General features: G+C 37.8%; 1 protein-coding gene across 4 annotated transcripts in view; it reads right to left on the bottom strand.

The window, feature by feature from the left end:
* Positions 1-25,795, bottom strand: part of Enox2 (ecto-NOX disulfide-thiol exchanger 2) — a 294,940-nt gene extending 269,145 nt beyond the window's left edge. For 2 of the 4 annotated variants that reach the window (XM_033760413.1, XM_033760412.1), the window contains exon 1: positions 9,990-10,371. In XM_033760413.1, the coding sequence (XP_033616304.1) occupies positions 9,990-10,011 (22 nt within the window). In that variant the 5' untranslated portion in view covers positions 10,012-10,371. Of the gene's footprint in view, positions 1-9,989; positions 10,372-24,268; positions 24,329-25,597 lie in introns of those variants that run through there. The other 2 variants (XM_033760415.1, XM_033760416.1) reach the window with 2 other exon arrangements.
* Between the last annotated feature and the right edge of the window lie 1,134 nt (positions 25,796-26,929).

Genomic DNA, 26,929 nt, shown 5'->3' on the forward strand with positions numbered 1-26,929 from the left:
TATATCTCCTAAGCCATTAAGATTTCTTTGTAGTAAAAACATTCAAAATGTGTATGATCAAAATATATTATACACAGTGAAACTCAGTATCCTGTAAAATTAGTAGCCACTAATGACAAAAGTAAAAAACACACAAAATTCTCCTAGCTTTTTGAAATGTACAGTACATAATTGTTACCTACCGTCACCAGACTGTGCAACAATATCCCAGAAACTATTTCTGTCTGTGAATCAGTTCTGATCTCTTTAGTGAGTCGTGAGGATTTTTTATATTTCCAGGGGGTTGAGTGGGGCTGGAATGTTTGTATCCAGTGCCGGGGATGAATCCTAGAACCTCATTCATGCAAGCACTCTCCCAGGGATCTACACTCCCAGCCCCTATCTGTAAATATATGACAAAGCAATGTCTCTCTCTCTTCAATTCCTTTAGACCATTTCTTTTCCTTCTTGTTAACAGTCTCATAAGGCCTGTGGATAGGGGACTCAAGAAACACTACTTGAGAAGGGGAGAGATACTACTGGAATCTCCGGCTCATTTATTCAATGGTCATATTTCTGCCTGTGCTTATCCCTTTTTTCTGCCAGATCATGCTCGTTATTGCTCACATCACTCAAAACAGCAATGAGCACCATTATTCCCGAACTACTCAAGCTGTCTTCATTGCATTTACTTTGTGTTCCACCCTCATAAACCACTCTCTCCAGATCTCTTAAGCATTTTAATTGCTCTTTTCCATTTCAAGCATTTCAATTCCAGAGAATGGAAACTTGAGCATGGTCTTACTACCAATTAAAAAGGGATTCTCACTACTTTGCTTTAAGAAGTTATTTGTCCATATCCATGTCAGTTAGTCAAAACGATCTTAGCTTTTAAAATGCTATATCATATTGCATACTCTTAATATAGCTTACTATTCAGTCACTTATAGACTTATAAAAACATGAATTAAATTTACTTTTGATGATGATCTACTTGTTTGATATTTATAACCAAGATAAAATGCAATATGCAACCAAAATACTCTTCTAGTACAGTCTGACTTACTTTAAGGTTATTGTTTTTATTATACATGGATTGTCATAGTTATCTCATGTTCTTCACATTTTTTATCACAAATTGAGGTGAATTCAGACTGTACAACTTTCACTGAATAAGCCATGCAAATTTGTATGACTCAGCCAAGTATAGAAGCGTATGGGTCTTTGCAGTTCCTGCCCCACAAAATCAAAGGGCAGGGTTTGGGGACATGCCAACCATGTTTGGCAGCAAGAATAGCAGTCTAGGGCAGGAGACCAGGAGTGGCAAGGAGTAGAGTATATGAAGAATCTAAAGAATGTATTCCTTACAACTTCTTACAAGTGCTAACTGAACACATGTCAATTCCTGTTCAGTAGACTGTTAATATGGGGAATATTTTCTTTACATTCTCCTAATTTCACTGATCTGGGATTTTTGTGAGGGAGCACCCTAGTATTGATAACTTTTCTTCTCTCCTCCTTCCTCTTTTTCATCGTCTCCTCCTTCCTGCTCCTTTTCTTTCTCTTCCTATTTCCTCTCCTTCTGTCTCCCCTTATTCCTGTCTCACACACAAGGAGGGCACCCATTCATCATTACATGTTTAAGCAAAAAGCAACAAGAAAACAGGCTTTGTTGGAGTTAGAGACAAAATGTAAACAAGATAGTAGTATAAACAGCCTTGGATATAGTAGTATAAATAGCATACTAACAGAGTGTGCTAATTAAGGATTAAATAATTTATGTAAAGATACTAGCACAGTCCTATAGTATACCTACATTTCCCTTCTCTATTTTAGTTTAAATTATGAAGGGACTTGATCAGGGAAAACTTTTCCACCAAAAGTAGAAATATATAGATTCTTCAGTAAAGTAAAACTGTCACTGAAAATTGTAGATGTAATCAGGGGGAAGGGAGAGGCAAGGGGTTAATATTTTCCTTTAGATCCAGAGGGGTATTGTCTTTAGACATTTCTCCAAACTGTAGTGAAGCTAGTGTTCTTTTTAGTTCTCAAAACAAAAGAATCTATTTGCAGAGTGCTGCAGGGTGGCCCAGAGTGCCCTTTAAAACAGCCGTTTTGAACCCTTTTAGGCAGTTCAGAGGGGCTGGATACAACAATGGATTCTAGGAGTGAGTTTGAATGGTACAAAAAAGGGGAGGGGGGTCTGCTGTCCATTGAAAACAAAAAGCAGAGCCAAAGAAAGTGAAGAATGGAAGGGAGAGAAGGGAATTTCTGGATGTGCTAAAAATTTTAGCAACTGAAAAGAGTACAAAGAACTGACACCTAAGCAACAGAGGGCAGGTCAAGCTAATATAATTGTAGACCATATAGTTTCCATAGATGGCAATACTCAAGTACATTACTTTACCCATGTGTTTGTTCCAATACTATAGATTCTGATAGTGGGTTCTTTCTAAAGCCATCAAGAACCAATACACATGAACTCTACACAGTAATAAAACAGGTATAGATTTATGCCACTTTCTGTAGAAATAGACTCTGATTCAAAAGGCGTAGGGAAAATGGGAAGGGTAGGGGAAAGGTAATAAGGGAAAGGAAAAAATATGAGAAAATGACAAAATGGAAATAAAATGTTTGTAAATGGGGAGGGGAGGAGGGGGTGAAGGGAGGGCAGGGACAAGGGGAAAATATGAGAACCAAGACTGTCATGTAAAGGTACAAGATCCCAATAATGAATGTAACTGTACTGTATACCTAAAATGTACTAATAAACTCAATGAGGAAAAAAAATTCTTCCAAGCCGGGTGTGGTGGTGCATGCCTGTAATCCCAGCAATTGGGAGGCTGAGGCAGGAGGATAGCTGCGACTTCAAGACCAGCCTGGGCTACATAGTCAGCTCGAGGTCAGTCTCAACTACATAGTGAGACCCTGTCTCAAAAAAAAAAAATTCTTCCAAAGTGTTAATGCTACTGTAAATAATGAAATTATCCAGCAAGGAATATGCTTTAAAGTTCAAGGAAGATTTGTCAGCAAAGGAAATGGAAGCTGAAAAGCAGTGAGTGACTAAAGGGGTTAAACAACCTAAAAGAGAATAGTGAAAGGGTCCATGACAGCTAAAATGTATAAAAGTGTCTATGACCTAAGCGCTGGAACTAGGAGCTCTTTCTTCTGATTAACTGAAGTTTCTTATCTGTAGTTTAAAAATCAAGGCTTAATAGCCAGCTCTTAACAGCAAACCGATATGATGAGAAAAATAGTACTGATGAGAAATGCAGAGTGTAGATCTCATTTAAATTTAATTGAGATCATAATTTGTTAAATCACTTCTGAGAATAACTCACTTTAGGCCATGTTTAAAATTTAAATTATCCATAAAAAGAAATGCAATTCCCTATCTGTCAAAGGAAACAACGTTCCTTTTGCTTTCCCATCAATACTATCATGACTGTGGCCACTTAGATCTCTAAGAGAGTTACTCCATCTAGATAATCAAACGTTCTTGAGCTGTGCTCCCAATACTGTATCCAATAACCACATGTGACTACTTAAAACTCAATTTAATTAAACTTACACAAAATCAAAATTTAGTTCTGCAGTTTCAGCAGCCACAAGTAGTTATTGAGCCACATGTGGCTTGGTGGCTACTGTGTGGGTGAGTGAAGAATCAGTGTAATATTTGATCATTGCAAAAGTTCTGCTGAACAGCACTGGGTTAGATAGCATATGAGTAGACCCAGATTTTTGGCAATGAAACAAAAAATTCAAACCATCTCAATGACAATTTTTTCAAAAGTCAGTTAATATTAATATTCATATGCACAGGGAATATAGATCAGGATTTAATAATTTATTTTTTACTTTGGACAGTAGATCTCAAAAGACAGCTGTGCAGAATAATCACCTGGGGAGTATGCTAAATGCTAATTACTCAGAGAACGATTCTGTAGGTCTGGGATGGAAATCCAGGAATGTGCATTTAATGTATATGTTCTAGATCATGCTGTCATGGTTACTCCAAAACCGCAATTTGAGAAACACTGTTATTATGCATCAAAAAATTTGAATTGCTTCTATTAAGTGATGAATAAGGAAAACATGGTACATATATACAGTGAATACTATTCATCTATAAGAATGAAATCCTGTCACTTGCAACATGGATGGAACTAGAGATCATTATGTTAAGTGAAGTAAGTGCACAGAAAGACAAGTACCACATGATCTCATTTACATGTGTAATCTAAAACAGCTGATCTCATAGTAGTTGACAACAGAATAGAGGTTACCAGAGGCTGAGGAAGGGCAGATTGTAGAAGGGATGGGGAAAGGTTGATCAACGGTTACTAACTTATAGTTAGGAGCAAAAAGCTATAATGTACTATAGATACAATATGTTATGGTGACTATAGATACCAATATTATATTGTATATTTTGAAATAGCTACATGAGGGGCTGGGGATTTAGCTGAGTGGCACCATGCCTGCCTCGCAAGAGCAAAGAGGTCTGGAGTTCGATCCCCAGTACAAAAAAAAAAAAAAATAGCTACATGAGGTAATTCTGAATACTGTACCACAAAAAAATTATAAATGTTCAAGAGATAGGTTCAATCTGATTTCAACACTATACAATGTATGTATGTGTTGGAACATCACATCGTACCTCATTAATAAGTATAATTTTTGTTTTATGTATTTAAAAGTTTAAAATTCTTACCTAACAAAAACCACAGCAATAAAAAATAAAGCAAAAAAAATTAAAAGTCCAATTATCACTTTACATACATATAGTGATTTACTTTCTGCTATGCTTAACTACTGGTACGTATACACAGGCAAGTCCTCTCACTACAAAAGTACAGTGTTCCAAAGGCAAAAGAAGGTGGTTTCAAGTTCTAGTATATCTGCACAAGGATGAGTATAGAGGAAAATAAGTGAAGACTAAACTAGAGGTAAATCTTTTCAATAGAATATTCCGGAATATCTCTGCAAGGCAGAAGCAATTTAAGCATTTAGCATCTGGAATTCTCAGGCTTTGAAATAGCTCTGAACCTTCAGCTAGTAGGTGAGGTGAAAAGCCCCTTTGGTGGTACAGGTGGTAAACAATATTGTCTGTCAGTTCTAACTATGTGCAAGGTGCTAGGCTATGTGCTAACAGCTTAGTAAAATATGTTTAGTTACATCAAAACTCACTCTACTGGAAGAAGACAGACCAACAGTGCATACTTTGACACAGTGACAGGTGTGATCTGAGCTGAACCTCAAGCATCAAGTGTCTCTAGGGTTGCTAGATCTATGGAAGACTAAGTTTACACGTAGAGAATAGTATGGATAGAAATTCAAATTTGGAGAATAGTACGGAGGAAAACACAAAGAGCCTGAAAATCTGAGAATGTATATGGTGACTCAGAAGTGGCATAGTTAGTAAAGTTGAGTTGAGTTGTGTAGTGGGCGAACAGGGTGTAACAGCATTCCAGATGGCTGAGCCAAGACCATGCATAGTCTAAATGCCTGTTTGGAAACAAACCAATATCCTTTAGAAAAAAAAAGTTGTGTAGAGGAATGATAGGATAAGATCTGCATTTAGGAAGAATAATGCAACATCAAGGGATAAAATAGAGTAGGGAGAAAGTACATGCTGGGAAGATATGCTATGATTTGTCATTTAGCTACATGGAAGAAATATTACACTTTGGTTAGCAATGTTTCTTACTGCAAAAAGCTGAGAAATGCAATAGCATATAAAATATTTTTAAAACAAAGCTGAAAATCTGGAGAAAGAATATTAATGGTAGCAGCGTTTAGTAAAGACTGGGGATGCAGTGATCTTCCATGACACTGTTAATAAAGAGTACTAGGGATAGGGTCAGAAAGAATGTAATTATCTGTAAGAGTCTTGTGAGCAGACAGCTCTACACCATCCAGGTCTTTTGAAGTCATGGACAATGTGATATCTTCTCTGGATGGCACGCTAGCAAGAAAACAGCTTCTAAGGAGATGGGTTCTGGGAACAAAATTTCTGTGATCAAATCTTAATTCTTGTGCCCAGTAATTATGCAATCTGGGAAGCAGGTTATATGAAATAGGTGTCAGTTTTTCTAATCTTCATGTGGAAATAATACTACCTACCTCATGGAAGTGAAGATGAAGAAGTCCAGACATACAAGGTCTCAGGGCCTGGCACAAAGTAAGCACTCAATAATTGTTAACTATTGTTATTATTGTGTGTATATATGGGTAGGAAATGCACATTTAACTGTGCTATGTTCAATAACCCTTGAAGGCATCAGTGTTATGTCTAAGGGATGTCAGTCAGTACAGTTTAGCTGCTCAAAAGGCATCTGCAATACTTCCCTGCATAGACAGCACTCCTTGATTATTATTTATATTAAGTATATTAAGCATTTTTTGAAAAGATGCAAACAAATATTTAAATATTCTTCTTGACACCTTTAAGTAAGTCAGTACAAGCAGGCTCTAGTAAACCATTTGCTAGTGTAAAAAACCCTTATACTCTCATCCAGAAGATCTGCCCTTCACAACTCTAAAACAGATATACTGGAGGGAAATATCTGTCAGCCAAACCAACTTCACTTCCCTGAATAACCAGAATGCAGAAATCTACCCCTCTCTTTTTGGCCTCATACAGTTCAGGAAAAAAAAAAAAAAAGATTATTTTGTAGGTGGAAGATTTTTCTTTCACTAGTAAGTAAATGTCAATTTCTTTAAAAGCCCCAACCAGCTCTTTTTCATTTACATTGGGAATGCTAGTTCCCAGAGAAAGGAACAGAGTAAAAGGTGGTTAGCTACTTCCAAGTGCAAAGGAAATTTTCTACCTGAAACCAAGCTGAATATAGCTTCCAATCACAGGCCTTGTTTTCTAATTTCTCCTTCTTTTTTCTTTTTTCTTTTTTTGTACTGGGGATCGAACTCGGGTCCTTGTGCTTGCGAGGCAGGCACCAGAACCACTGAGCTAAATCCCCAGCCCTACTAATTTCTCCTTCTAATCCTGATCTATTCTCCCAAATTCCCTCCTCTATTTTTTAAATGTCAAATTTAAGTTTAAAGAATGATGAAAGGGCTCTATATCATACTTTATTTATACTAGAAGGAAATAATATATGGATAACTTTATTACACATTAATTTAAAAAGATATCTTACATAAAGGTAAACTATAATTAAATGGTATATGAGACAATATGCCCATTACCATTTTCCTAAAATTCCCATGAACAGGTTAAGACAATATGTGCCTTATCTCTGGTTCATTTTCTTGATAACATTCTGAAATATTCTCCTAAAGAAGAATTGTCTATGTCATGAAGATCTGATCATCTGACTTGGACATGGAATGGTCTTAAATAAATTTACAAGTAAGAACAATCTTTTGAAAATGTTTCCTGGAAGGGTTTAAAATAAAGTTTTACCAGAGACTTGAGCTACTCAAGTATCTGGGTCCATTTGGTGAATTGATAATGCAGCTTTAAATATAAGTATTACCTTCTTTAGTCAATGAGACAGAAAGTGCATAAGTTTTCTTTAAATCTAATGAATTTAAAATTGAGAAACCACTTGAGAACTTAAAACGATGCTAAGGCAGGGGACTGGGCGGAGAAACAGACAAAGTTGCAAAATGTGCAACTGAGGTAGCTATATATATTTTTTTCTGTTGACGTGGAAAAAATATTCTAAATTTAAAAACATTCAGCACTTCACATTCATGGCCAGAATATTTTGAAATACACATTTATGAAAGCAATCTTATAAGTTCAGTGAATAGATTATTAAAAATAAATTAGCTTTTATAGAAGGAAGGAAAATATTCCACATTAACCTTTAGGATAACACAACATTATTGTTCTCCAAAATATAAAACTTCTACTTTCATTCATATCCATTATATAATCAAAATCCTTGTGTTCCCTACATACCTGAAAAATGAATCTGGAGAGCACTCACATAATAAAATAAAGGTTGGATTAAAAATAATTTTGAAAAAAAACTGCAGAATTCTATCAAAAAACACATTTTTTAGTAAATGACTGAATTTAGTCTCTTGACTTATAAGTCTAATTTGCTCTGGACCCATCAACTGAGAGGCAGTCTAGTATAAGGAAGAAACCCCCACAGATTTTTTAAATCAAATGATATAGCCTTAGAGATCAGGCTCTGCAACTTAGATGTGAGACCTCAGACCAGTTACTTATCCTTTGAGGCTCCATTTTCTTACCTACAAAATGAATATAATATCACAACTGTTGTCATGCAGAGTTGTTACAAGTACAAGCTAAGTTTTATATAATATCCACTATGATTCAACAGCCAAGAACTATATTGCAGTTATAATGCATAATAGAGTAAAATCATTAAGAATTAAACTTATACTCAATATTAACATACAAGTAAAATTCAGTCATAAAAGCCATCTAGTTGGATTTGGCATTACTCACTTGGTCACCTCAGAATTGAGAGATGGCAAGGAGACAATGTCACCATTTGTTTTAACATAAACATTTTTATTAGCGTATAGAAATTCTTCTCAGATATAGGAATTCCAGCAGCATGACAAAGTCCAGCATTTTTCACTGCCAGGAACTTAAACCATTAACATCAGTCCACGACAAATCTCTATTTATTGAACAAAGTAATATCTTCCATGTGAATATATCTATTCAATTTTGTAGTGGAGAAACAAGACAGTCTCTGGTTTTAACCAGAGGAGGAAAACCTCAACAACCTCTCATATTAATATATACAGAGATAGCTCTTCTAGAGTCAAGCATGCATCAGAGTATGGAGAAAACATCCAGCAAGCACAACTTTCCAACACTTAGCCAAACAAACCAACCAATACCCAAAGAGGAAACAGAAGCTATAAATTCAAATAAACGGGCTGCATGGAGACTACACAAACCTGCTGTTGCTTTAATTGCAGACAATTCAATTCAGCAGCTGCTCGTCCAGGCACTAAGGATCACTGTATGCTCTTCAACGTAACCTTGAAATATTGTCACTCACTCACTTCTCCACATCATCTGCATGCTGTCCAATTAATGAGGAGTGAAATCAACTGTCAAACCACGCATCAAAACAAAACATGATCTTTTAGCTCTTAAGCACAGGAGCACAATATTTTAAGGATAATAAAGCAAGAATGGTGATGAAAGTCCTTGACAATAAATGGTATTTAAACTTATCCAAACATGTGGTTAAATGAACTGTCTGTACTGTTCAGCAAGAAAGTGAAACTTTCTTAGGGTTTTCATTCAGAAGAGTCCTTCCTGTCTAACTGCTGTGCATGAAGCCCTTAAAACACTATCCACAAATATCTGATCAGACCCCTCAAGTTTTTCATAAAGCATACGGGAATACTTAAGGAACACTCTTGATCCAGTGATATTTTACAGTACAGATGGTATACAGCTAGCACTTTTAGCCTTGCTGTTTCCAGCACTTCTTTTCTACCCAGAGAATAAACAAATAATAATATATAATGTTCAACCTGAGTCCGATAATAAAATGAAAATAATGTACCAAACAGATGTGTTCTGGAATGCTTCCTATTTGAAGTTTCCTCACTCTTAACTATATGCCAAATCTATAAACCAATTAACAAATACAGGAGTTAAAAAAAACTCTAGAGAAACAAAACATACTAAGTACTTAGAAATTGCATTTTGCTTCTAAAGCACTGTGTTTTCTGTGCAAACACTCTGTGCTATATCACACACTACCAGTTGCAGATATAGACTTGAGAAATTCATTACAAGAATACAGCAGAGAAGCGTGCACAATTAAGGGATCAGGACTTCCAATTTAACAGAAAATCCAGATTTTACACAGCAATCTGCCACTAACATAGCTGGGGCAGGCATGTTGTATGCAGCTATTTTGTTTAGCTCATTAGAATCCTATATGTCCTTCAGTACAGTTGAACTGGAGGCAAAATAAGAGAAAGAAATGTACTTTGAAACAAAAGGAAATTTTCAGATAAAATAAAAGATACTATACCTGTATATTGTACCAGGAACATTGTGACACTCTTCAGGGAACTGTTTCACGCTGTATTGTACCGTGAGTTATTCTCTCCTTACCCTTTTCTCTCCACAAAAAGAAAAGCCAAAGAACAGTAAGCCCCCACTATACATTATCCCTAACCCGCCCCCTCATAGAGGAAAAGAAAAAAAAAACAGCCACAATTCAGCTCAGATCCGATGCTTCTGTTTAGCTCAGCTCCAGCCGAGCAACTGAGCTCTAGCAACGGAGTACAGGGAGGTGGATTCTGATGCCAGTAGCACTTCCATCCACTTCACTTACACAAAAGCAGGCAGTGGAAAATCCAGGAGCCTTGAAGACAAGGGCTGGAACTGGCTTTTATGAATTGCTATTACTGCATGTGTCACCATCCATCTCCAATGACAGACACTTATAGGCTGAATTGGGAGTGCAGGGGTGGGGGGGTGGAGGAGGTTGGAGAGCAGGTGGAGAAGCAATTAGCAGTATGTTCATCGGAGAATTCGTTCAGGATTTCATACATCAGTGCCTAAAGAAACAGCATGCAGTTGACAAATCAGAACTTTACGATTTGCATGCCTTAGAACAAATCTTAGCTCGCATCTCCAAACAAAATAATGCTTGCCCACTCTTAAAGGACATAGAAAGGCACCCTTCTACTTTCTCTTTCCTCCAGCTACTCTTGTTCCTGAGAAATCAACACGCAGAATGAATATTTGCTAATTTTCCCTAAGGAATTGTATTTAAAAGGCTGGAAGCAGAGGAAGTATAAAGAAATTAAATTCTATTGAACATGACATCTCTTAACAAAATGGCAAGAAGCTAATTATTTTAAGCCAACTTTTGATCCTTAGTCCCACTCCCCAGGTGCAGCTTTCACACTTATAATCAGTGGATCACACAACTTCTGTACATACATTTAACACTGAAAAAAATTACATCTAGCTAAAAATAGTTGAGTTAAAGTCAATATGAAAAGCCAAGAGTTGTGTGTAGGACTCACTGCAGGGGACCTTAAAAAGTCACTGTCTGTAAGTGCTTCAGTTTTACTCATCTGCTCGATTAAGGCACATTTTAAAATTAATTATGAGTAGGAACAAAAAGGAGATGGTCTTTTAGGGAGGGAAAATGATACAAATGAACGAGCACTGGGGGTAGGTGTCAGGAAACCTGGGTTCGGATTCAGTTCTATAACTTCCTAGCTATATAATTCTGTATGAGACACTACTTCCTTCAGCCTAAGTTTGCTTATTTCTAAAGTGGAAATAATAAGACCTATCCTGACTGCTTCACAAGATTGTTGCAAAGAGCTAATTAAATAATGGATGTGATAACCCTTTCATAAATTATCAAAGGATATAAAATTGTATGGGATCATTATTACTACAGCCCGAAACAAGTCTTCCTTATATTACTGAAGTGAGGCACTTCACTCACATAAGACAAATTACAAAAATAAAGGACCAAAATAATTTCTTTAAATTTTAAAATTCAAAAGAAGCACTATTTGTTTTTAAAATTCCACGGGGAGGAAAGACGTTTTGAAAGGAAGACAATTTTAAATTTGACACATAATATTATCAGAAGTTTATTAAAAAGACTAATTCCTTCTTTCATTTCTGAAAATTGGGTCCATTTTCCTTCAAACAGTCTGTTATATGATATATCTAGAATGCAAGCTATTGAACAATGAACATATCTTTTGTTACATCTTTCTATTTACCTGGTACAGCCCCTCTGATCAGGACATGGGGAATGATTTGAGTTGAATGGCTAAATCTAAATGCACAAGGGAAAAATTCAAAGTCATGCTTTATGAGACTCCATGCTGCCTTGATACTATATATACAGTGACCTGACCAGCTGGCTTAGGCTGGGACACAATTTCAGCACATGAAGTCCTGGGGTGGCCACACCTGGGGCACTAACTGATCCAGGCAATGTTTGGGGACCTTTGCTTCAGCCAAATCCCACATGGCCTGATTTCCATCTGTATGGTGGTTACTACCCAAGTGTATGTCTCTCCCAATGTGTCAAATCTAAAGCAGCCAAAATTAAAAGTGGGGGCCATAGCAGAAATATCAGATGTCAGCTTGTCTCAGTCCCTGCCAATGGTATCTGTGTCCACACACAAGTGCTTAGCCCAATTCTCATGAGAAGAAGACTTTTTCTAATGGCCCCCTTTGAATGCCATTATCACTACTGAAAATGCCAGTAAAATATTCATATAATAAAATCTATATTAATTCAATGGAAAATGAATCATGTGAGCCACAAAGGTTTAGATGACTAGTAGCTAAAAACAAAAGAACCATTAAAAGGGGGAAGTGAAGGAAGGGCTGGGACAGGGAACAGCAAGGCTAGGAGAAGAAGGCCAAGGGAGGAAAGAAATTAATCTATGGTAATAGCTTTTTTTCTAATCAAAAATGTACTTGCTGTGTTCATCCCAAATCTCACCCAGAGTGCTTGTTTCTTGAGGCAATGAGAATGGCCTTTTTACTACCATAGCTACAATCCTAGCCTTCTATCCACTCATGTAAACAGATAAGAAATTGAAAAGGTACTGGTTGCCCTGACATCAGAACTTACTTTCCTGTAGCATGTGAAAAACGAAGCGAGTAGGACAAGTTCTCCAGAGGCCTCAGCCCTGCAACCTCCACTGCAGACTCACCTGTAGCATGGCCAGCCACTAAAAAATGTGGCAACCCAATTTCAGGTTCTGCAAACATTAAAAACTACAGTGGTAAAAAGAAAGAAAGGATGTATTTCAGAATCCAGCTGTTACACTTTGGGCATTGCAAATAACTTCTAAAAAATGTAAGCTTGAAATTCATATTTCCCAAATTTCTAACAAGAGCCACTAAAAGGAAAGGCAAAAGGACAGGGATAATGAGTTTTTGTTTTTGTTTTTGTTTTTTGAGACAGGGTCTCACTATGTAGTTGAGACTGAACTGGAACTCACTATGTAGCCCAGGCTGGTCTCGAACTCACAGTGATCCTCCTGCCTCAGCCTCCCGAGTGCTGGGATTACAGGCATGCACCATCACACCTAGCTAATGGGATGACGAGTTTTTATCAGCTTCTTTCCCACAGTTAAAATATAAGGATCATATCACTAACATGACAGACAGATTATCCCAAAAGGCAATGAGGTGGGAGGCAGCAGCTTCAACCCAGATTAGCAGGAACAAAAATGAAAGCATCAGAGCATCCTGATAAAAAAAAGCATACAAACATACCCACCAAAAACCATTGCAGTGTTTCCATTACCCTGATTTCCAGCTCCAGAATATAAGCACAAATGGTTTGTTAAACTATCAGAGTTCCTCCTCAGCAGCCATCAACAAGCCTGACTGATCTTTTCAAATGAATTCCCATCGTTAGCCACCTTGGATGCTGAGTATTTTTGTCAAAAACAAAAATCCCAGTGGAAGATTTCAAAGAACCAAGAACTTGAACCAGACTATGAACCTAAATGAGGAAAACAACACTAATTTGCTAAACCCCAAACAAAATAGAAATGTTAAAAGTTTGAAAGCAACAAAAACTACTGAATTGATTTGAACCAGAACAAAAATTTGCTTTCTGAATCAATCAAACTTGCACCAAACCCTGAGAGTACAAACAGTTCAAATTCCTGCAAAGAGCATATCGCAAGGCTTGTTTTCACCTGCTTGACAGCCCACGAAGGAACTAAAGAATGAACACTATATAAATAGTCAAGAGAATTAAGTTCCACTATTTTTTTCCACCATTTGTCATTGGTTAAGTAATTTATAAGCCAGAAATGGTGGCACATGCCTGCAATCCCAGCACGTGGACAGATGAGACAAGAGGATTGAGGGTTTGAGGCCAGCCTGGAATACATAATAAATTTGAGGCTAACCTGGACTACATAGCAAGAATTGGTCTTAAAAAATATATCAACTTCTACTCTCTTACCCCAGCTTGCTTGCTTCAAAATGCTGGGACTGGAGTTGTCAATATCCCAAATCTAATACTCAAAGTCAACTTTAAATTTTAGTCGGTGATGAAATAGGTGATGTCTGGCCATAATCTCTAGAAAGGAGAGAGATGGACTACTCAAAGCCTCCTAAAGATTCATGCTTCCAGCTTATTTTGAAATATGCTTCACATGAAGTTTGTAAGTGTTCTTGTTCAGCTTTTGGAATAATCAATCTAATAATTCTGTCTCAGAATTTCTCTCCTCCCAAAAAAACTGCTTCTGGAACAGTTGCTTTCCTCAAGAGAAAGCTACAGGTAGTCTGGTCCCCCCAAAAAGGAAGGAGAGGAAACAGTGATCCAGACTATGCTGAGCAGCTACTACATGCCAGAGGTGCTATATTTTACATAATTGTCTTAACCACTCCTCATAGTATAGCTACATTCTAGGTATTTTATCAGTAAAAAAACTGAAGCTTACTCGTGTTAAATGACTGCTTATACTTCACTGGTAAGTGACAGGCCTGGGACTTGAACTCAAGCAATCTGAGTTTATTACTATACCAACATTCTTATTATTAAAGGTATACTTCCTTCTCAATTCAGTGATCTGGTTGGAATTGCTTAAGGAATAAATTGCATGTTGAATTCATATGGTGAAAGCAGACTTCCTTGCATTTATACTTGGCTGTTTTCATTAACGTCATCTCATAGTACGGTGTAATCGTTAGGACCACTGGTCTCTGGAAGCAGTCTTGAGTTTCTTGAATTCTGACTTATGGACAAAACCATTCTGTGTCTCAAGTTTTTTACCTGGCAAGTGCAGAAAGAAGTAGTACCTACATCATCAGGTTGTTGAAAAGTGTCAGTGATGTGATATCATCTAGCACAATTCTTGGCACAAAATGACTGCTCAGTAAATGCAGATTTCAACTATGTATGTGTAAGCAAAAAAAAAAAAAAAGGAAAGGTTACTTTTAAAAAGGAGGAGTGAAGGGAGGGCAGGGACAAGGGGAAAAAATGAGAACCAAGACCTGTCATGTAAAGGTACAAGATCCCAATAATGAATGTAACTGTACTATATACCTAAAATGTACCAATAAACTCAATAAAAGAAAAAAAAAAGCAACTAAGATTCACTGAAAGTGCTCATTGGATATTCTGAGAAAGGGATTTTTCAGTGGCCTACCCACACCCTCCAAAATGAAGCTACAACTTGTGGTAGATTAGCATATTCATGAAAAAAGTGAATGCAGCATATTAATTGATGGTGACTAAGTAGTGACAAGGAAAGGTGGGCCCTGGGTTCCGCTGAGCAGCAACTGTCCCTAGTTTCTGAGAACCTATCCTTCTAAAGAGAGAGCCGGGAAGGAGACAGTACTGCTGGAAGTACCCAGTGGGCTAAGGCATCCCTCTTCCCCCTGTGCTTCAAGTCCTGGCTTTACTTCCTCCAGTTCACTTGTGACCTTCTTTTCATTTACTCCTTCCTCCTCTTCTCCCTCAGTTTATTCCGGTTTTGTTGTGTTTCTTTTTTCCTGGTGGTTGCTCAGTCTGTTCATCAGCATTAAGTGGTCTTTATGAAATCTGTGCCTGGAATTGCACTAGGTGGAATGGAGGTTTCCAAAAGTCAGTTGAAGAGACACATGTTCTGTGGCCAAACACATCTAAGACACACACAGGTAGACCAGAGTTCTGGCAGCACAATAAATGCAGGTATAATTGGATGGCTTAGTTGATTTCAGCAGAAAATAATTTGTTCATCTGCTTAATTATATGTACACTGAATAATTTAGAAAAATTGCACTGATGTCACAACTTAGTTTGAAATGCACAGAAGGATGGCCAAAAGAAACAAATAGAATAAAATGTTAATTATAGAATCAAAATGCTAAATATTTGGGTGTTCACTGTATATTTCAACTTTGCTATAGATTTGAAACTTTTCATGACAAAGGGTAGATAAAAAGGAAAGGCTTAAAGGGTATAGCTTATTCAACCTCAAATGTTTCAGATCAAAATAATATTTATAAAAGAAACATAAATCAAATAGGGCAAAATATAAAAACTGGTCAAGCTGAGTGACAGCACATTAAGACTTCTAATATAATTCTTGCCATTTTTTTCTTTTTGTTTCTCTTTTATTTTTTTTGGTACCAGGGATTAACTCGGGCCCTTGCACTTGCAAGGCAGGTGGCAGAACTACTGAGCCAAACCTCCAGCCCTTGCCATTTTTCTATATTTAAAAGTATTTCAAAATAAAAGGTTAAAAGGTAGTTTGTTGAACCATCCTTAAACCTAGTATTTCCGTTGCAACTTTTAGCAAAGAGGGTATTAAGTCAATAGTAGTACATGTACTGAAAAGGAAGAATGAGGGGCAATGATAACCAACCCATAAATATACCTTGGGTGCCCTACTATATGCAAGATCATATACTAGGCACTGTGGGAGGTTCAAGGAGGTGAAAAACACAGTTCATGCCATAGGCAGACTCACAGTGTAGGTGAGGGAATGCCAAAGCAGTGCCTGAAAGATTAGCTGGCTAGAACTGAATTCTGTGAAAAAAGAAGCATAAATGTTGGAAGGGTAGGTTGAAGCAAGATTGCAGAGATCAGGCTGAAGAGTTTGGACTTCATCCTATGGGTAATAGCAAGCCATTTATGGTATCTGAGTCAAGGGGAAAAAAATGATGTAAAACTGACTGGCTAGATAATATAATTTGTTTGGGCACAGGTATTTTCAACATGAATTTGCTTTATATTCATATATTTTTAGCCCTTATACTACAGTACTTCCCATTTCTGGAAAATACTCTTTACAGATTTCCATCATTCTAAACGGTGCCCATCTTTCTAACTGCCACTTTCTGACATCTTTGTAGTCTCTGACCCTTTCCTTCCTTTGTCCCCCAAAAGAAACTGACTAGGGCTTGTCTCAGCTCTGCTGACTCAGTAAGCAATAAGACTCATTTTCAAAATGAAGCTGCTGTGCTCTGAAATTCTTATTTCCTCCATAATAAATCAAACCCCAATCATAGCTGAGATCACTCATTTGAGTTGGAAGGAATGTTCAGCTAAGTAACATGTGAAGGGGTACAGGAAGGTATGTCCTTTGTGTAGGAGACAATTATTCAAAATGATCTCTGTATAATGAAAGGAAACCTAACAGAGATGGCACTGCTGAACAGTGACAAGTAATTAGAATAAAACCTCTCAAATACTGTGAATTAAAAAATGGCTTTCCTCTGTGTCCTGTTTTTGCTCTTATAAAGCCCATCCTTGAATCCAGTCATGTTACTTCCTCATTTAAAACCATCCCATGGATTCCTCCTGCCTATCAGACAATAGGCCATGCTTCTTAGCAAGCTGACTTCCTTCACTGACTATAGGACTCCTTTCCATCCAGTCTCCTTTTTCCAGATTCCCAGTGGTTCATAGATAACATCTTGTCTTCTTCAAAAGTAGCCATTTTTACACGATTGCCTTACATGTGTTGGTGGTCCCCCCACTTCAAACCTCTACCTCTTTGCCTACCTAGAGTCGAGGCCAGTGATGGTGAACCGTTTAGAATTTCCCATGATACAAACATGTATCATGTGTGCCATAAGTTTGCTGCTACTGGACTAGGCAACGCCCACTCAATCCTTATGATTCATCACAGTTAAGGCTCTGGTCTATAAGTTGCCCAACCCCAGTAGTCATTTCTTCCACCATGTTCCCACGGTACCTTGTACATACCTCTCTTGCTGAGCACCTTTCACACTGAAATATATTATACTGATTTGAGCATCTATCTCCCCCACTAGTCTGTGAGCTCCCTTAGAGCAGATAGGGATTACATCTAATGTTGTATTATATTCCCAGTGTTTAGCATAATGTCTGGTCATCTATATGTGCTCAAATGTCAACTCAATGAATGATTCAAATGTCCCTTGAAGTCAAACTCAGCATCTCTTGAAAGGTGAAAATTAGAACATCATATGAACAAATAATCCTAGTGAAGTATGCTTGAGGTCCTGAGTGAAGAAGAAATAGTAGGAGGACATTTCATGGGGCTTAACTGTGGGATGGTTTCAATCCCAGCTGACTCTCACGGGTACTAGTTGCTGCTAAAAAGAGCATCAGGAGTGGACGAAAAGGACCCCACTGGGGATTTTCACATCTTTATCTTTCCTAGTATACCACTAAAGCAATGTTGTTTATGTAGCATTCTTCACACGGTGTTGCAGCCTTTCTAAATTACAGTCAAACTTTCATTTCTGCTCTGCCTGCAGATACCTTTGGGCCAGCTCTATTCATGAGTAGTCACCGAATATTCTCCAGTTCCCATTCTTACCCATGATTATTCTGCCAAAGAACACTATTTTGTAAGTGACCACCAGAAAGCAGAGCCCCTAAAAGGGAAGGGGAACAGAGCTAATTAAAGAAAAAAAACTAATCATGTTTTCCTCCTAGACTGGCAATCTATTTTACTATGCTGCCCATTTTACAATGTTTTATATTATGTCAGTAGTAAAAGCAAAAAAGCAAAATTAAGACTTACGTAAAACTTTATCCATTACAGCCAAAAAAGAGGAAACAGCACTGAGGAGGGGAGTGTAAATCTTAAGACATATGATAAGTAGCCACTTCTGAAAAGCAAACATTAAGGCTGTGTAAAACATGCAGCAAAAAGCAATTAGCCCTTTCTGCAGACTAAACTGAGGTATATGCTGAATTTTTTAAAAACAGAGTCTGTTTTGATCGTCAAAAATGTCAAACTGGTAAACACTTCACTTTTTTTGTACATATAAACCTATGAGCCAAGCCTAGCTTGAGGAAGATTTAAGAGACATAAAATTTGTCTGAGGTGTCTGCCAAATTTCTGCAGTAGAGACAGAAACCCTGGAAAAGCTGACACAATCATAACTCTGACAGTATCACCAGTAGGCCTGTGCAGGGCTGGATGCACAGAAAGTCATTGTTCTCTTATACTGTTTGTAAACAGAGAAGTAGATCATTTGCTTATCAACTATCTGGTACCTCGTTTTTTGCCTAGATAGTTCACATAGGAAAGAGACCAGGAATGAGGTAGGGGAAATTCCTACTGGTACACAGCCTAATTTTCAGCTGAGTAAATTTTCATTTATAAAATGGGCCTACTTGTTAAAATCTCTTCTCCTTCATTTGTTCTTAAATGCTCATTCCCTTGTGTGTGCATCCTCTGCTTTCTGTCTAGAAGGCATTAAAATGAGTATTTATAAATATCTAGCACAGAGTCTAGCATAGTGCTTTCACACAGTAAACTTACAATAATTCATTGAATGATCTGAAATGCTTAACTGTAATTTCTATGTTCAACTTATTTGCTTATGGAGCAGAATTACAGATTCTTTTGGAGTACTTGAAAAGGATATTTCCTTACAAAGTAGATATTTTACTACTATAAATGGAAGGAAGATCATACTGCAAGATCCAGTGTAACAACATGACCACTGATAATTTTTTGTAGAAAATCTGGTATCCCACATTCACTCAGTTGTATGTCATTATGGTAATCCGCTATAAATGTCCAACATCACTTAACAGCACAAGAATATAGTCCATGCATGGGCTGTATTCTGTAAATAGGATTAACTATGGAATTCAACCAAGATCTTCCCTAGGAACTAACTGCTGAAAAATACAACTACATGACATTTTAAAAAATAAACCAATGACATCAGAGCCCATGAGACACACTGTTTCTTGCACATTGGATTCTATCCCACTTTTCTGTAGCTATCTGCTGACATCCCCGTCCCAAAAGACATAGAATTGGAAAACAAGAAGAAAAATAGAGAAATTGGAAATATTCCACCTCTCTTTCATGAAGTATTCTATGCACAAAGGAAAGATCTCTGTACATCAGTACAACGTGAACCATGACACAGTAAAAACACATCAGTCTGGGGCTGTTTTTGTTATGCTACGGTCACATATGACTTGCCCAAAGGGATCTTCAAATTTTGCATTCATACTGACAAAGACCAATAGAGGCTGCAGGGAAATGAAGAGAGCGCAGCTGCAGCAGGAGGTTTTGACTTTTTCTTTGAAAATATTCTTTATCATAACTTTCATTTTCATGTCTATGTATTTAATCTTCCTCAACTATAAAACAGGAACAATTACATATATTTAATATTTTTGCTCTGATGATTACATGCAATACAAGTAGAATGCCGGGCACACAACAGTGAAACTGTAAGTTGAATAACATTAACTAAACAACTATTATGTGTCTGACACTGGCCTAAGAACCCAAGGAAAAGTAAATTGTAAGAGGAAAACAGTGCTACAGAGAAAAGCAAGGAATGATTTTTCAAATGTAGTATAAAGCAGTCCAAAAAGTTTAGATATTATTGTCTGGACAATGGGGAATCTCTGAACTATAACACAGACTAGAAAACTTCAGATTTGTGATTTACAAAAATTATCTTTTCAGCATAAGTGGAAAATGGACTGGAAAGGGGTAAATTGGAGGCAGTAGTAATCCAGGCTACAAGTGATACATGTGGATTAGGTGGCAGGCTTGCTCTAGACTACGGCAATGATAATAGGTTTTTTTTGTTTGTTTGTTTGTTTGTTTTTGGTACCTGGAATTGAACTCAGGTCCTTGCACTTGCAAGGCAGGCCACCAAACTGCTGAGAACCGCTGAGCTAAATCCCTGGCCCCTATACGGTTTTTTTTTTTTTTTGGTACCTGGAATTGAACTCAGGTCCTTGCCCTTGCAAGGCAGGCCACCAAACTGCTGAGAACCGCTGAGCTAAATCCCTGGCCCCTATACGGTTTTTTTTTTTTTTTGGTACCTGGAATTGAACTCAGGTCCTTGCCCTTGCAAGGCAGGCCACCAAACTGCTGAGAACCGCTGAGCTAAATCCCTGGCCCCTATACGGTTTTTTTTTTTTTTTGGTACCGGGGATTGAACGTGGGACCTTGTGCTTGTGCTTGCAAAGCAGGCAGCAGAACCACTGAGCTAAATTCCCAGCCCGAAAAAAAAAAAGTTTTAAACAACTTTTCTAAAAAAATTAATAACTGTAAGTTTAGACAGTAAAAATATGCAAAAGGTTAAAAATACAAGTCATATGCAATATTGTCATTTAGAGCAAACCCCTGTTAATATTTTTGTGTATATTTAACCTTACAAGTTCTTTTCTGTATATAAACAGATGTGTGGGGTGTAACATTTGTGCATGTATTTAAACTGAGAGCTGCCATTCTGCCCTGACAGTTTTATGACCTGAATTTTTTCTTAATATATCATAAACAAATATACTTTAACATCAACTAAATATACTTCACTAAATATACATCACTAAATATATCACTAAATATACTTTAACATCAACTTTCTTGGGTATTTAACAATCTATTTTATAAATGTACCACAAAAGGGTCCATTTCAAACTCTAGTATTGGACATTTAAAACGTAATGTTCTTTTTGCCATTATCATTAACAAGTCTGGAATTGACATTCTGGGAGCTAAAATTTTGGAAATAACACGATAGTTTCCACAGCACTAAACCCTAGAAGTTGAACTGGTAGCTTGAAAGCTATGTTCAATGTTAAGATTTCTGACACATAATGACAAAATGCTCTCTAGAAGTACTGTTGTCAAATTACAGTTCTACTAGCAGTGTCTGTGACTAGAAGGAGATAGATTGAAGAGTGACATCAAGGATGGAATCAAATGGACTCAGTGCGGACAGAGGAGGGATGTTTCCTGGCAAAGTATAGGGGCAGAAGTGATGTGAACTCTGTCAAAAGGGACAAAGCAATGGGCAGGCCTAACAAACAAGTGTAAATTATGAGAATGAAAAAGTAACTCAGTAAAATTATGGGCATTTTCATTTACTGCTTTATTGAGCATAAGTAGAAAATGTAACAAAGAGCTAATCTTTTCATAGTGTTTGGCACTCAGTGGTACCAAGATCCAAGGTCCATGGGTTATGTTCATGGGAATTTGTTGATTCATTCTTCTCAACCAACGACTATTTATTATGTATCTACTATATGACAAGTGATAAATGCCATTCCTGGATACTATGTGTATGGAGATGAAGGAGCCCAGGTCCTTGCCCTCAAAGAGCTCACATTCTAGCAGAGGAGACAGAAACATCCACAAAGTGACACAATACAGTGTAGTAAGCCTGGAATAAAAATAAGTATGGGGTCCTATGGAAGCCTTGCTCAACGTGCGCATTCGTGTGTGTGGAGTGGGGGTGTTAAAAAGGCTTCCCAAAGGTGAGCTAAGTCTTTGAGGTAGACGATTTCCTCAGATAGCTAAGGGTCATAGATTATACCTATATTCCATACTAGTTCCTTGAATATAAGTGCCACTGCTCACAAGGACACTCAATAAGGCAGGAAGGATGTTTTTATGTAATCCAAATCCATTTTTTCTTGTGAGTGTGTCAAGCTAGGAATTGAACCCACAGCCTCACACATGCTAGGCAAGTGTTCTACCACTGAGCTGTATTCTCAGCCTCCAAATCTACTCTTGAATAGTAATAATAGCCTCTCTGTTATCTTAATGTATATATGAGCATAGTATGTTTTAGCAATATTATGATCATGATAAAATATAAAAGATTGCATTATATACAAACTTTTAAAACAATTTTGACACTGATATAATCATATTCACATCTACAAGTCCTACTAATTCTACCTTCCAAATGTCTTTTGAATCGGTGCCCTTCTCTCATGTCACTACTCTTTGATCCTTATCATTATCATCTCTCCGTGGAAAAGAGCATCCACCTCCTACACTAGTCATGTTTCTCTCCAGCACATCCTTCCCACGGTCATCATCCAAATGTGAAAATCTGATTACAATACTTATCTAAAATATCTTAATGGTTTTTTGTTTTCTATAAACAGTATTTCCCAAATTTTAATTATCTGAATTCAACTGGATGATTTTTAGCATATTCACACTGTTATTTAATATTTTTAAATCAATTTAAGACTAGTTCATTTTGCATTTTTACCAAATCAAATCCTAAGTAAACTTAGATTTGATGTGCTCATTCAGTTTTATCTTTTGCACCCCTGGCAGATGCACTGAATTTTCAGAGCTACCTGGCCTACAAACTTCTTAGCATTGGAGTTGATTCCTCGCAAATCATTCCCAAAGTATCTTTCCATACTCTTCTCCTATTATTATACCTTTCTTTTCCCAATATGCACACCAGCCATGATGAATTTCTCAATACTGAACAAAAACGTCTTAATATTGTAGTCACACGTTTTTCATAGACTAACCACTCTGTCTAGGATGTCTCTCCTACACCTTTCTCCACCTGACAAAGTCATCATTTTTCAGGACCACTAGGTCATATCACCTCCTCACAGAAGCCTTCACCATGATTCTCCCTTCTCGCTAGTCACTCTTTTCTCTATGCCTCCACAGTAATTTGTACCTGTCTCGGTTACATTATACATGATTGTACCTCAGAATTGTGGGCATCTATTTTCCCAACTAGATAAAAGGAGTGCTCACACCTCCTACTATATTGCATCTCCAAACCTTCATGTGGGAAGAAGATATGAAGGAGATATAGTGACTCAGGTCACTTGAAAAAAAAAAGCTAAAATAAAATCCAAAGTAGCATCCAGGTCCAAATAGCTTGGAGGTATGACATATTTTACAAAGAGAATCATCTAATTCAGAAATAGACATACTGACTATAGTTTTGGCAGACAATTAGCCACGGTTGCAATAGCAGTTAAGCTAATTTGCTTTTGGCAGTTACTGTACAGCAGATACATTCTGACATAGAAATTCAAAGTGAATCATTTGTATTTCTGCCAAGATGATCAGTTATTCCCCATAAAAATCTCTCCTTACCACACACTGAAAAGTCAAGGACAAAAATGAACACCAGGACTGGCAAAGTATGGTGGACAGAACATGGGCTTTGGAATCAGTTATGTATACACTCCAGCCCCAACTCAACTGTCTTACAATATCTGTGATTTTCTGTATTTAATTCTCTGCATTTTAGTTTCTTCTTCTAGAAGAAAAATGAGAATAATAGTACACATATCATAAGAGTCTAAGATAATGTAAGAAAGTGCTTATGATGATGCCTGGGACATTATATGGGCTAAATAAATAGTAGTCATTATTGTCACTCAATTAGGTAATTACAATTCAAGTAAACTGCACAAGGACAGCAAATGCATTTCTTAAGAAAATAAATTTACATTACTAGGTTTTCAAACTGGCAGCCACAGATTGCAGCTAAGAATAGCCACAAACAAAATGTCTGTAAGACAAACTTCTTCTTATATTTAAATTAAACTCACACCTGGAACATACCACCACACTTCTTTGTGATCTCCAAGAACTGATCTCAAATCAGGTCCCCCTAGGATGAAAAGAAAAAATCACCCAATCTTAATTTTTTGTCTTTATTTGACAGAGTAACATCCATACTATGTGGATTTTTCAAAGTATCATGTCATTATGCTCCCAAGCTTCTCCATACTATTTCCCAAAATATCTCTCCTGACACCTCTTACTCCAGTCGGGCAGCTCGCTTGTCACCCAATGCTCCCTCTTCTAGCCACACTGTCAAATTCCAATCCCATTGTCAGGAAGCATTTTCCCTACCTCTGCCCATTTTGAATCTTTCTCCTTTGGACCCCAAATTTAAATTCAATTCCTTTACAAAGCCCACCAGAATTGTTCCAGAAAGAGAGATGAATGTCAAGCCTTCGGCACTTCCTGTATTAGGCCTGAACTTTCACAAATCAACCCCCGACTCCCATGAGTATGTTCACTCCCACTAACCCTCTGGCACTTTTTGCACGTGTTTGTAATGATGTAACAATACAGTCTATTTCACAACGGTCTATTCTGTAGTTGTGTCTCCTAAATTTTTATCAACATTAATGCTATCAGTCTTTGTTGGAACCCTCTAAAATGCTCAGGCTTTAAAACTGGTCTAACCAGTCTAACACTCTCACCAGAGCACTGCACTGAAACTTAAACACATATTTTTCAAAAGCAAGATTTCTTCCCTCTTCAGCTCCTTATCTGTTCTGGAAATTGAGAGGAAATCCTTTCCCACGTCAAAGACTTGGCCAGGGAAAGGGCAGTGGCTGGAGTGCCGCCAGGAACTCGATGGCGACCCTTTGTATCCCACAGTCCAGGAAAAAGAAATCTGACACCAAGTCATGCCTGGGGCCTGAAAAGGAATTCCCACGACCCCAGGGGAAAGTGGAAGTGTGTGCACTGGGAGGGATGGGTGCCAAAATCAGAATGGCAAATTGTGGGAAGAAAGGAAAGAGATCACCGAACTCCTGCAAGCAGTAAAGAAAATCCACGGGCCGCCCAGGGAAGCCCCTGTCACGAACTCTAATTTCAATCCTCTAAAGAGGCACAAAGCAGAAGGGGGATGTGGTAGAAAAAGTATGAAGCGGATTAGAGAGGGGAAAAGGAGAGCCAGGGCTTCCGAGGTTCTAGGCAACTGGCTCCCACCCCAGATACCCAGTCCCAACACCCCCTCCTCTGCAGGGGCGGAGCTGGGCGGAGTTAGAACTGAACACAGCGGCCCCGGAAGCACCTTCCTCCCTTGGTCCCATCAGTCCCACAGTCCCCACCCACAGCCACTCATTCTTTCTGCCTCTCTGACCTCCAGCTCCCCGGCTACCGAAGCGCTACTCCTTAAAGAAACGCGGAAAATCGGGCAGGCGCTGCAGCTCCTGGGCGCAGAGTGCCCTCGCGGCGTCCCTTGCAATACAACTGTCTTCTCAACTCTGCGCTTCGCGCTACTCATCCTAGACCCAGGACTTGGGCTCCAGGCTGCACTCCCACAAATACGGTGGCTGCTTCAGCACTTCCTATTGGTTACTAGTCACCGGAAAGCCTGAGGCTTAAGCCCTTGTCCTCATGGGAAGTGTAGTTTAAAGTCGCTGGAAGATGTTCTTCCTGGGCGATGGGATCCAATAGTAGTAATGGGAGAGAGGAAAGTTAAAGCGGTGGATTGTGGGAGATGGTGTCCAAACACTTTTTTTTCCTGTATACCCACAAGTCCCATCCCCACCCGCGCTTCCGTTAATCTCCTGAGTTCAAAATGAGAAGGGTATTGTGGGTATTGTAGTTTGACGTGCACTGCGTTGCAGAATCATTCTCCTAAGAGTACGGGGTTGTGCTTATGCGGGCAAACGAAGGCTCTAGGTTTATTTTAATGTTCTTAAGTTATTCGCATTTTAGGGAAAGTATTTCGTATTATGATTTAACATTCTTACTGGGTTTGAATTTTTTTTTTTTGCTGTAAGCTCAGAATTTTAAGTGAAAAGGAAACACGGTTCTTTAAAACTATCAAAGTTCGTTTTGTATGAACCACGTGTATTAGAATCACTTTTAAGGTCTGGGGAAATGTATATTTTGTTTTATACTTTGAACAATATTTTCCCTTAGCAACAATAGCATAATAGAAATGTGATATAGAGCAGCCCAGAAGACTAATCCAAACTGAAGCTACATTGTTGCTTTGGAGAACAGGGACCACATACAGTGGTGTAATGCAAAAGTTTAGAACAGGTAGACAACACAAACTGGAATAATTGCAAAATAATTATATTTCCTTCAAAATTATCTTTGGGGTAAAAATATGATTTAAAAGGTAAATAAAAATAAGTGGAGACTCGACACTTTCAAGTGATTTAAAGGTTGAGGAAAATGGTCATTAGAGCTAATTTCACTAAATTTTACCCCCTGCCTGTGTTAGAGACAAATTCCACTGAATGAATCATTAAATTGAATTCCTACAACTTTCCTGGTAAGGATGACGTTTTGACTCGCAAATGGAACGAAGGGAAAGAGGGAATGAATTTTGCTAAGATAATTGCTTAAAAGTTTTAAAGAAGAGGAGGAAAAGGATTTTAAAAATTCAATCTTTTATTTAGCAAACGGCTTTGTGCAAGGCTCTGGGATAGGTAGTATTGCTACAAAATTGGAAAAC

Source organism: Fukomys damarensis, unplaced genomic scaffold (assembly GCF_012274545.1).
Source record: "Fukomys damarensis isolate Sample0158 unplaced genomic scaffold, DMR_v1.0_HiC HiC_scaffold_39, whole genome shotgun sequence".
Lineage (NCBI taxonomy): Eukaryota > Metazoa > Chordata > Mammalia > Rodentia > Bathyergidae > Fukomys > Fukomys damarensis.